Source organism: Erythrolamprus reginae, chromosome 10, assembly GCF_031021105.1.
Source record: "Erythrolamprus reginae isolate rEryReg1 chromosome 10, rEryReg1.hap1, whole genome shotgun sequence".
NCBI classification, from domain to species: domain Eukaryota; kingdom Metazoa; phylum Chordata; class Lepidosauria; order Squamata; family Dipsadidae; genus Erythrolamprus; species Erythrolamprus reginae.
Genome location: NC_091959.1, coordinates 11,136,181 through 11,148,769, shown reverse-complemented (window position 1 = coordinate 11,148,769; position 12,589 = coordinate 11,136,181). Strand labels below are relative to the sequence as shown.

Sequence of the window (12,589 nt, the reverse complement as noted above, 5' to 3'; positions counted from 1 at the left end):
AAAATAATAGAATAGAGAATAGAAAATAGAAAATAGAAAATAATGGAAATAGAGAATAGAGAATGGAGAATGGAGAATGGAGAATGGAGAATGGAGAATGGAGAATGGAGAATAGAGAATAGAATAGAATTCTTGATTGGCCCAGTGTTATTGGACACACAAGGGATTTGTCTTTGGTGCATATGCTCTCAGTGTACATAAAAGAAATACATTTGTCAAGAATAGAATAGAATAGAATAGAATGGAGTAGAACAAATCAGAACAGAACGGAACAGAACAGAACAAAATAGAACAGAATTCTTTATTGATCAACTGTGATTAGACACACAAAGAATTTATCTTTGGTGCAGATGCTCTCAGTGTACATAAAAGAAAAAGATACATTTCTCAAGAATCATGAGGTGCCACACTTAATGATTGTCCTAGGGTACAAATAAGCAATCAGGAAACAATCAATATTGATATAATGGGGTGAGGTCAAACCTTTCTACTTAAGTCATGGAACGAATTAAGTTCGTAAGTAGAAGTACCACTGTATTGCCTTGAAAGCTAAGAATCACCCTATTTTCTACGATAGCAAAATCTTTGCTTGCAGTGGATGTTGCTATTTTAATACTTTCTCTTTCCCCGCGCTGCCCAAGGATATCACAGCATTTTAATGTATAAACATATCTGTGTATTTGGACTATTTATTAAAGCAGAAGTTATCATTAAATGTTGAAATTATTGCTAAGTCTGCAGTAAAACACAGCCAGAAGACGTGTTTTCCCCTTAAGTTAACATTTTAAATGATTCATTTCCTTTGACAGTGGAAAGTTCCCCGAGCATTCAGGTGCTAATGCTTTCTTCTAACATCTTAAATATATATATTTAAGAAAGTGCGAAGGTGAGGGTGTGTGTGATTATAATTTCATGCCATGCATATATCTCTAGGAATTGGAAGATCTACGGAAACAGGGTGAAATTATACCCCAGCTCATGACAGAATGCGAAACGGTTTCTCAGAAATTGCAGGTATGAATACTTATTAGTCTTTGGTAAAACATTTTGCGGTTTAAATAAAATATTGCTCCGAATCTACAGCCAATATCTTTTCCTTATAGGCAGGAGACAGGCCCACGAGTTTGATTCATTCGGTGATAAGTCAGGAGAATGAAATAGGCTTCTTAGTTGTTCAATTCAAGGATACAAATTTCAGACACACACACGCTTGAAAATTCAAAACAATGTTCTTTATCACAAAATTCAAAATAAACTAAGCACTTTTTTGTGTATTGCAAAGAGCACTCGTCCCAAAACAACCGGGCAGTGTTCTGTCGGGCTCTCTGGTAGACTTCTCCCAAAAATTCACAGGTACAAATTACACACACACACACGTTTGAAAATTCAAAACAATGTTCTTTATAATGAAAATTCACTTAAACTAAGCCCTCTTTTGGTATAGCAAAGAGCACTCGTCTCCAAACAAACTGGTAATTGGTACAAGTCCCTTATCAGTTCTGTGATACTTAGCTTGCAGCTGTGAGGCAATTCACAGTCCTTCTTTCACAAAGTGAAACACACTTTGCTCTGGTTTAGTTTCAAAGCGGGGAAAAATCAGCACACAAAAGGTCCAAGTCAGTAAAGCAGTCACGAAACACAACGATCAGATAATCATCCACAATGGCCAAACCCCCACTAACTACCACAGCCCCACCCAACCACAGGTGGCCTCATTTTCTTTGATAATAATCTCTCAGTTGTTGTTGCCTATGCATCGCTCTCCGCATGCGTGGCTGTATCATTAACTCTTGTTCTGAATCCAAGGAGGAGCTAGATAATTAATTTCCTTCTGAGCTGTCTGCCACACTCTCTTGCTCCCTGTCACTCATGTCTTCTTGGTCAGAGGAGCCTTCATCAACAGATTCCACCAGGGGCAAAACAGGCCTGCAGCATGTGGATGTCTACCCCACATTCACAGTCCTTGGGGCAGGAGCTGGGCCAGAGCTAACCACAACAGGTAGTCTGTACAATTTCCCTGAAGCAGTCATTAAGTACTTAGCTAGCAGCTGTGAAGAAACTTCCCACCCCTTCTTCCAATGAAGTGAGACACACACACACACACTTTGCTCTGCGTTGGTTTCAAAGACGTGAAAAATCAACAAACAAAGTCAAGGCACGATTCCTGAAGAACTGCGATCAGATACTCTTCCACAGCGGCCAAACCCACATGCTGCTATTTATAGCAGCATCCCTAATTACTGGAGCCCCACCCAAACACAGGTGGCCTCTCTTATCTCCGATAATATGTCCTTACTTGGTCTCTTCTACGCATAATTCTGCGCTTGCGTGGGTCCAAGACGTCTTCATCCAAATCAATGGAAGATAATGGAGATTGACTGCCTGGGCTGTGTGCCAAGCCCCCCTCTTCCAAGTCACTCCCACCTTCTTCTTCGTCCGAGGAAACTAAACTCTGAACTGACTCTGTCGGCAATAACACAGGCCTACGACATGTTGAAGTTTCCCCTGCATCCACCTCCACATTCCCTGGGGCAGGAGCTGGGCCAGAGCCAACCACAACATTAGTGAAGCCAACTCCATGGGTAAAGTTTGAGGAGGGGTAGCCCTCTAGGCGTTGCTGAGCTACAACTCCCATCAACCCACCACCATTAGCCCTACTGGCTGTGGCTGATGGTAGTTGCCTGTCGTTCAGCAATATCTGGAGGGCTACAGATTCCTCATCTCTACAGGTCCCTACTCTCTATAAGAAGATGTAGCTACAATAGGTTCCCCTCGTTTAAACTATTCCTCCCATTTATGATTTGAAAACGTTCTTCCCATTCTTGAATGGAAATCATACCAACTGCTAAGGTCCACAAGGCAATAAGGCTGTGCTGCTTAATCACCAATGGCATTTGTAGCTCAGCTGTCCAAAACCAATACCAGCTAATTCCCTTTTCAAAAAGGTCATGAGATTTTTTTTTTCCCCTCGAAGACGCTTCACTTCTCATCCAAGAAGCTTCTTCAGTTCTGATTGAATGGGGGAGAAGGATTTAAATTCCTTGAAGTCACCTGGTTATTAGCCCTCTTTCTGAAAGTCATTGAGGCTACTTGGAGGTTTATCTATAGGCATTCTGGTCACCTGGATAATGCAAATGGGCGTGGCACCTCCTTGGAACTGCTAATAGAGTTGTGTTGATGACATCTCCATGTTTCTATGCTCTGCTCAGATTAAAATTAATTAGGGGATTTGATTGAAACATAGAAACATAGAACATTGATGGCAGAAAAAGTCCTCATGGTCCATCTAGTCTGCCCTTATACTATTTCCTGTATTTTATCTTAGGATATATATGTATGTTTATCCCAGGCATGTTTAAATTCAGTTACTGTGGAGTTACCAACCACATCTGCTGGAGGTTTGTTCCAAGCATCTACTACTCTTTCAGTAAAATAATATTTTCTCACATTGCTTCTGATCTTTCCCCCAACTAACCTCAGATTGTGCCCCCTTGTTCTTGTGTTCACTTTCCTATTAAAAACACTTCCCTCATGAACCTTATTTAACCCTTTAACATATTTAAATGTTTCGATCATGTCCCCCCCTTTTCCTTCTGTCCTCCAGACTATAAAGGTTGAGTTCATGAAGTCTTTCCTGATAAGTTTTATGCTTAAGACCTTCCACCATTTTTGTAGCCCGTCTTTGGACCCGTTCAATTTTATCCATCTCTTTTTGTAGGTGAGGTCTCCAGAACTGAACACAGTATTCCAAATGGGGTCTCACCAGTGCTCTATACAGCGGGATCACAATCTCCCTCTTCTTGCTTGTTATACCTCTAGCTTTGCAGCCAAGCATTCTACTCGCTTTCCCTACCACCTGACCGCACTGTTCACCCATTTTGAGACTGTCAGAAATCACTACCCCTAAGTTTTTGCTAACACAGAACTGCCAATACAATACTCAGATTGAGGATTCCTTTCCCCCAAGTGCATTATTTTACATTTGGAAACATTAAACTGCAGTTCCCATTGCTTTGACCACTTATCTAGTAAAGCTAAATCATTTGCCATATTACAGACACCTCCAGAAATATCAACCCTATTGCATATTTTAGAGTCATTGGCAAATAGGCAAACCTTCCCTACCACACCTTCCCCTACGTTTGCAGATTGTTTACAAAATTATATTGTCTTAGAAAGTGGAAGTAGATATGTTGGCCTTCTTTTCAGACTGTTTCTTCAAACTGACTTTCTGTTTTGCAGGCGGCTGAGAAAAGGAATAAAGAGCTGGAAGAGAAAATCAGAGTTCTACGGACGGAAGTAGAAGAGAGCAAACACAGGCAGAATAACTTGAAGACCGAGTTACAAACTTTTTTAGACGTCCTAGATGGAAAGATAGATGAATTGCAGGATTTTCGGCAAGGACTCTCGAAACTGGGTGTCGACAATTAGTGGAGAGCCATTTTCCCCCCACCCCAAAATATTTGGCGTGTGTATGTGTGTATACGTGTTCTCAACTTAGATATAAGTTTCTACAAAAAGTGAAAAGATTGGTGTTCTTCCTTAACAATGTGATTTGTACATAGAGGCTAAAGATTTTTATTTCAGTTCTTCTTTTTTTTCCATTCTAAATTTTTTTCCCTTGCTTCTTCCGACCTTTCTTTAAGAAAGAGGTAACATTTTTTAAAATCTTACTGCTTCTGGCCCATTCTGGGTTTATATAAACAAACGGAGGAATTTTCTTGCCTCAGGAGATCTGAACCTCAATTTACCTTAACGTAAAGTTGTAGTTGCAGCAGAGGTGTTGTATGGAGCCTTTGATTTAAGGCCTACTGCAATTGTAAATGGAGACATTTCCAAAATGCTCAGCTGCTGCTAATTTATGCCTCGTGTTATTATAGTGCAGACGGAGGTGAAGATCGAACAGAGATTTTAGGAGCAACCATAGAGTATCAACTCTTCCGAGCCTTAAGGAACAAATGAGAAAAGCCACATTCAAAAATGTCCGTATTGCAACTTCTTCTCCTTCTTCCTCCTCTTTCTCCTCCTCCTCCTCCTCCTTCCACTACTCTCCCTCTTTCTCCTCCTCCTTCTCTTTCTCCTCCTCCTCCTTCTTCCCATATTACTCTCCCTCCTCCTCCTTCTTCTACTTCTCTTCCTCCTCTTTCTCCTCCTCCTCCTTCAACTTCTCTTCCTCCTCTTCCTCCGTCTTCCTCCTCTTTCTCCTCCTCCTCCTTCTTGTATTACTCTCCCTCCTCCTCCTTCCTCCTCTTTCTCCTCCTCCTTCTTCCCATATTACTCTCCCTCCTCCTCCTTCTACTTCTCTTCCTCCTCCTCCTCCTTCTTCTACTTCTCTTCCTCCTCTTCCTCCTTCTTGTATTACTCTCCCTCCTCCTCCTTCCTCCTCTTTCTCCTCCTCCTCCTTCTTCTCGTACTACTCTTCCTCCTTCTTCCTCCTCTTCCTCCTCCTCCTTCCTCTCGTACTACTCTTCCTCCTCCTCCTTCCTCCTCTTTTCTCCTCCTTCTCCTTCTTCTTGTACTACTCTTCCTCCACTTCTTCCTCCTCCTTCTTCTCGTACTACTCTTCCTCCTCTTCTTTCTTCTCCTCCTCCTTTTATTACTCTCCCTCCTTCTCCTTCTCCCTCCTCTTTCTTCTCCTCTTTCTTCTTCTCGTACTACTCTTCCTCCTTCCTCCTCCTCCTCCTCCTCCTCCTTATATTACTTCCCTCCTTCTCCCTCCTCTTTCTCCTCCTCCTTCTTCTCGTACTACTCTCCCACCTCCTTCTTCTCATACTACTCTCCCTCCTCTTCCTCCTCCTCCTCCTTGAAATACCTGTGATGCCTTTTTCTAGAGGATTTGCCATGTTCAATAATGTGCACTTAAACCCCATTTTTTAAAAGATTGCAACCTATTAAGTGAAGGTTTTTCCCCCTGTCACTTTGGGAGGAATGAATATGCACTTTGTGATGCCCTCGGTGAATTTTTCAAGAAGTGTGGATGATATATGAGCTATTACAGTATAGAGAAGTTGGACTTCTTTTAACGCATCCCCCCAAATAATGAAGGTGGGACCAATAGGTACTCTTCAGGAGTGGCCCGGTAGCCACCGTTTTATCCCGAGAGTCTGGAGCAGAATTTTTGTGTTCAGGATAGATGCATTTATTTTACTATATGCATTACTTGCCTGGCTTGTAACAAGCAGATTTACTCATGATGATCTAAAATATATAATAAATATCACAAAGACCAAATGATAGGAGCCAGGGAAAATTTTGTTCTGCACATGGAGTAACTATAAAGTTCAGCAGCAGGGTAGCTAGAATAAGAAATTGGAGTTTCTTGACAGAACACATGTTTTGAGGATAGAACACTTAAAATTCAATTCTATCTATCATCCATTCATCCATCCATCCATCTATCTGTATCATCTATCCATCTATCCATCTATCCATCTATCCATCTATCCATCTATCCATCTATCCATCTATCCATCTATCCATCTATCCATCTATCCATCTATCCATCTATCCATCTATCCATCCATCCATCCTTCCATCCTTCCATCCTTCCATCCATCCATCTATCTTTCTCTCTATCTATCCATCTATCTATCTATCTATCATCTATCATCTATGTATCCAGGGAAGCCCATTATAAAAGACAATTTCTTGTGAGTTCAATCAAACTTCTTGAACTCACAAAAAGATTTTTTTACAATGGGTTTCCCTGGACACAACACCAAGGAATTCAAAGGAGTTACAAGTCCCAGATAGGACATGTGTCTCACGGCCCACCCCATGCCACCCTACTTGCCGCCCCAAAATTGTTTCCCCCATAAGACTTGTAGTTTTGGGGAAAACATGGTATCTATTTATCTATCTGTCTGTCTATCTATCTATCTATCTATCTATCTATCTATCTATCTATCTATCTATCTGCCTATCTATCTGCCTATCTATCTGTCTATATGTTTGTCTGTCTATCTGTCTATCTGTCTATCTGTCTATCTATCATCTATCAATCATCTATCATCTACCTACCTACTTATCTATCACCTATCTGTATCTGGCTATCAACCTATCCACTGTATAATAGGAAGAGCCAAATTTTTCCATTTGGAGGGCACACCTTCCAAACCTGGTCCTCTTGCAACTGTATGACCTCCAAGTCCATCAACCAATTCAATTCCATCTTCCAAGTTCTTCCCCTTGGTCTCAAGACCGTCTCATATGCAGAGAATTTGTCCAATGGAAGACCTCTCTCCAACTGAACAGAACACACATAAGTGAACTTGCTTGGAAAAAAAACCTCTCTGAAAGTCTATTAAAATGACAAATGGGCAGCCCCACAGTGGCTCGGGAGACCCATCAACTGATGAACAAGTGTTAGCTAAGGAGGGTGTCATGATTTGTGCCCTCTTTAGGAAACAACACAGTGTCCTTTGGCCCGTCAAGTACCAGGAAAATCAGGAGATCCAGATAGTTCAAATATACAAAGATTTTCCTTTTTTGGTAAGCTTAAGAACTCTATAAGAATCTGAACTACTAAGATCTCTATAAGAATCCGAACTACAGTACTAACAGCTAAGGGAAACTAGCGGGAGATAAGAGTAGAAGGAAGTCAATATGGGTTGGGTTTCGATACCTTGTGGGCACGAAGGGACTCATAACTGATGACACGTTTGACCCCATCCCTTGGGCTCATCCTGGCCATCTCCTACACCGTCTTCCTACTAGGATTATACGTTTGCTCTTTATCCATCTTCTTTTCCTTGGATTGATTCCCAGCTCTTCAGGAGATCCAGATAGTTCGAATATACAAAGATTTTCTTTTTTTTGGTAAGCTTGAGAACGCTATAAGAATCTGAACTACTAAGCTCTCTATAAGAATCTGAACTACTAACAGCCAAGGGAAATTAGCGGGAGATAAGAGTAGAAGGAAGTCAATATGGGTTGGGTTTCGATACCTTATGGGCGTGAAGGGACTCATAACTGATGACACGTTTGACCCCATCCCTTGGGCTCATCCTGGCCATCTCCTACACCGTCTTCCTACTAGGATTAATATGTTTGCTTCTTATCCATCTTCTTTTCCTTGGATTGATTCCCAGCTCTTCTTGAAACAATCTGTATATTAAAAGCACTTTTGTGGAGGTGTCTGAAACCAATGCTTTTCCCCCCCTCCTTTTTTTTCTTTGAAAATGTCAACTAGGCATGTTCCTTTGAAAGCAATTATAAATAAGCTTCAGCTGAAGCTGAAAGAAAGTTTTTAAAAAGCTGTTTCTTTTTTTAAAAAAACAAACACCATTCTCATTAATTGTCTTAAAGCCTTCATAGACTTTCTATCATGATTACTGTGTTTTCCCAAAAATAGGACCCCGTATTTGTTCTGTCGAGTTCTCTGGTAGAATCCTCCCAAAAATGCACAGATACAATTTCAGACACACACACATGTTTGAAAATTCAAAACAATATTCTTTACAATGAAAATTCACCCAAACCAAGCCCTCTTTTGGAATAGCAAAGAGCACTGGTCTCCAAACAAACTGGTAATTTGTACAAGTCCCTTATCAGTTCTGTGATACTTAGCTTGCAGCTGTGAGGCAATTCACAGTCCTTCTTCTTTCACAAAGTGAAACACACTTTGCTCTGGTTTAGTTTCAAAGCGGGGAAAAATCAGCACACAAAAGGTCCAAGACAGTAAAGCAGTCACGAAACACAACGATCAGATAATCCTCCACAATGGCCAAATCCACACGCTGCTATTTATAGCAGCCTCACTAATTACCACAGCCCCACCCAACCACAGGTGGCCTCATTTTCTCTGATAATAATCTCTCAGTTGTTGCTGCCTATGCATCGCTCTCCGCATGCGTGGCTGTATCATTACCTCTTGTTCCGAATCCAAGGAGGAGCTAGATAATTGATCTCCTTCTGAGCTGTCTGCCACACTCTCCTCCTCCCTGTCACTCATGTCTTCTTGGTCAGAGGAGCCGTCATCAGCAGATTCCACTGGGAGCAAAACAGGCCTGCGGCATGTGGATGTCTCCCCCACATCCACAGTCCTTGGGGCAGGAGCTGAGCCAGAGCTAACCACAACACTGGGCCCACCAGAAGTTGGAAAACAGACAATTTCTGGCCTCCAGGGAGCCTCTGGGGGTGAGGGAAGCTGTTTTCGCCCTCCTCAGGTATTGAATTATGGGTGTGGGCACTCGCAGATGTGTGTTAATGCATGCCCACGCTCTTTTGGCACCTGAGATAAAAAAGATTCGTCATCACTGCTCTAGAGCCTATGGATGGCAAAAAACAGACACAATAGGCCTACAGGAAGTTTGGAAACAAACTTCCGGTCGGGCCATTGGGCCATTTTTTGTCCTCTTCAGGCTTCAACGGGAAGTCCGTAGACCTTCAGTGAGGTCTGGGCACATGCGTAAGGGGGCAGCGCAAGAGGGTTGTGTACACATGCACTGGGGGAGGGCATTGCATTATTGGTACAGGTGTGGGCACGCAAGCATGCGCCGTCGACCTCATGCATGCCCTTTTGGCACCCAAGCAAAAAAAAAAGGTTTGCCATCACTGGTATAGACTTTATTGTCATTGTAACATTATGGATACAATGAAATTGGTTCTATCTTTGTCAAAAAATACAAACAACATAAATAGTACAAAGAATAATCCCTACGCAAGTACAGTGATACCTTGTCTTACAAACCTAATTGGTTCCGGGACGAGGTTCTTAAGGTGAAAAGTGTGTAAGACGAAACAATGTTTCCCATAGGAATCAATGGAAAAATGGTTAATGTGTGCAAGCCCAAAATTCACCCCTTTTGCCTGCCGAAGCGCCTGTTTTTGCGCTGCTGGGATTCTCCTGAGGCTCCCCTCCATGGGAAACCCCACCTCCAGACTTCTGTGTTTTTGTGATGCTGCAGGGGAATCCCAGCATAGCAAAAACGAGCACTTTGCTGACAACGGAAGTCTGGAGGTGGGGTTTCCCAGCGAAGGGAGACTCAGTGAAATCACAGCATCGCAAAAACACCGAAGTCCTCGAAACCCCACCTCCGGACCTCTGTGTTTTTGCGATGCTGTAATTTCACTGAGGCTCTCCTCACTGGGAAACCCCACCTCCGGACTTCCGTTGCCAGCGAAGTGCCCATTTTTGCACTGCTGGGATTCCTCTGCTAGGATTCCTCTGCAGCATCACAAAAACACAGAAGTCCGGAGGTGGGGTTTCCCATGGAGGGGAGCCTCAGGGGAAGTCCAGCAGCAAAAAAAGGGGGGGGGGTTGCTGGCAACAGAAGTCTGGAGGTGGGGCATCCCAGCGGTGGCAGTGGGTTTGTAAGGTGAAAATAGTTTGTATGACGAGGCGTTTGTAAGACGAGATATCACTGTAATTAATAAAGAACAAGAAAAACGAGTTATACGTTTCCGTGTGTGCGTGGAGCGATTGTAGTTGTGTTTCAGAGTCTGACAGCTCAAGGATAGAAACTATTTTTAAACTTATTTGTTCGGCTTCGATGTCTACTGCCCGATGGTAGAAGTGCGAAGAGACACTGACTAGCGTGTGAATTATCTCGGAGTATCTTCCTTACTGTGCTAAAGCAGCAAGACCTGGCAATGTCTACCCAGCGGTGTTAGAGGGCAAGCGTAGGATCTAATAAATAAACATGCGCAGAATAAATAAATAACATTTGTTGGAGCAAAGGCAGGATTTCAATATAGCTTCAGTACATTGACAACTTAACAATGGTATAATCAGTAATGCAGAGTGTCCTCCAGATGTTGGCGGATTCCCCAAAGCACACCTAATGTATCTTCTTCCTTTTTTAAAAGTTTATTTATTGATTTTTACAGAATTAAAAGGAAAATTGATATACATCTCAATGTATATCATTTACAGATCCGTATTCGTTGTATTTCTTGCTTACAAACCTATGTGCAATGTGTTCAATTCAAGAGAGTAAGTTAGGAATAGTAAATAAGACAGATATGTAGCAAATATTTGCATTTATAAACATATAGAGATATCAGTAAACCTAGCAGGTAAAGAATTAGGTACACCTATAAATAGTTTGCTCTGCTCATCCTTCTGTTTTTATATTCTTTTGAACATTGTCATTGTCAAATGACAATGGAAATTGAATGACAAAGAATTTGACAAAATATGGAATAATTTGTATAAATGGATTCAAGATAGAAATAAGCTAGAATAATGCAATGTGCTAGTGTACATAAAAATAGACAAACACATAACACCTAAGGTATCTTCTAATTTATTTATTTTATTTTACTTATGTATTTGTATACCATATTGGTGGTATACAAAAGATATTTATATACATCATATTAGTAAGAGAGAAACATTAAGGACAAGGGATGGAAGGCACACTGGTGCACTTATGCACGCCCCTTACTGACCTCTTAGGAATCGGGGGAGGTCAACAGTGGATAGTCTAAGGCAGCGGTCCCCAAACTATGGCCCACGGGCCGCATGTGGCCCGCTGAGGCCATTTTTCCAGTCCACGGGTGAGTGACAGGAGCACAGGTACATACTTTTCTTTTAATTAAATTCTCTCCTTAGTGTTCCTTCAAAAAGTACAACACCAATTATATTTCTAACTTAATCATTATGCCAAAGTGCTTCCTTCTTTCTTTATACATTTTTCTATAAACCAAGAAAACCTTGTATAGCCAATCAGATGTTAACAAAAGAAAATTAAAAACAAAACATAAACATATATGAATTTCAGATTTCTTCCCCCCTCTAAATAGTATGTTCCCATTTTGTTTTTTACTTTAAAATAAGGTATGTGCAGTGTGTATAAAGATTTGTTCATAGGTTTTTTTTAATAGTCCAGCCCTACAACAGTTCAAGAGACAATGAACTGGCCTTATGTACTTATGTACGCCCCTTACTGACCTCTTAGGAACCTGGAGAGGTCAATTGTAGAGAGTCTAAGGGAGAAATGTTGGGGGTTAGGGGTTGACACTATTGAGTCCGGTAATGAGTTCCACGCTTCGACAACTCGATTGTTTAAGTCGTATTTTGTACAGTCAAGTTTTGAGCGGTTAATATTCAGTTTGAATCTGTCGCGTGCTCTTGTGTTGTTGCGGTTGAGGCTGAAGTAGTCATTGACCGTGATAGTGGGTTGAGTCCACCTGTGTAAAAAGTTTGGGGACTCCTGGTCTAAGGGTTAAGTTTTGGGGATTAGGTGGGTTAGGTCAGTGGTCCCCAACGTTTTTTCCACCAGGGACCAGTTTCAGCAAGGCAATTTTTCTATGGCCCGGTGGGGGCGGAAATGGGTGTGGTTGGGGGCGGGATTAAGCATGGGGGTGCTGGTCCTTCCCGCCCCTCTTTCCCGCCATCGCCCTGTGGCCGGCAGAACCTGCCTCCCAAGCTCTCTTGCCCGGCGGCAGGTGAAGCGCTGGAGGGAGGGGGTCAGGCCAGCCCTCCTGCCTCCCCCCCCCCCAGCCAAAAACGCAAAGGCGTGCTACGGCAGAAGCCAAAAGAGGCTTGAGCCTCCCGGTCCTTCCCCCCCTCTGTCCCGTCCATCGCCCTGTGGCCGGCAGAACCTGCCTCCCGAGGCCTCTTTCCCAGCGGGAGATGAAGCAC

The 12,589-nt window shown here is 42.3% G+C and overlaps 1 protein-coding gene across 1 annotated transcript in view; it reads left to right on the top strand.

Annotated features, from left to right (window-relative positions):
• The window catches only part of HOMER2 (homer scaffold protein 2), a 99,063-nt gene extending 93,190 nt beyond the window's left edge, over positions 1-5,873 (top strand). The window contains exons 8-9 of the mRNA XM_070762373.1: positions 934-1,014; positions 4,243-5,873. Of these exons, the coding sequence (XP_070618474.1) occupies positions 934-1,014; positions 4,243-4,431 (270 nt within the window). The 3' untranslated portion in view covers positions 4,432-5,873. The remainder of the gene's footprint in view (positions 1-933; positions 1,015-4,242) is intronic.
• Positions 5,874-12,589: the final 6,716 nt, after the last annotated feature.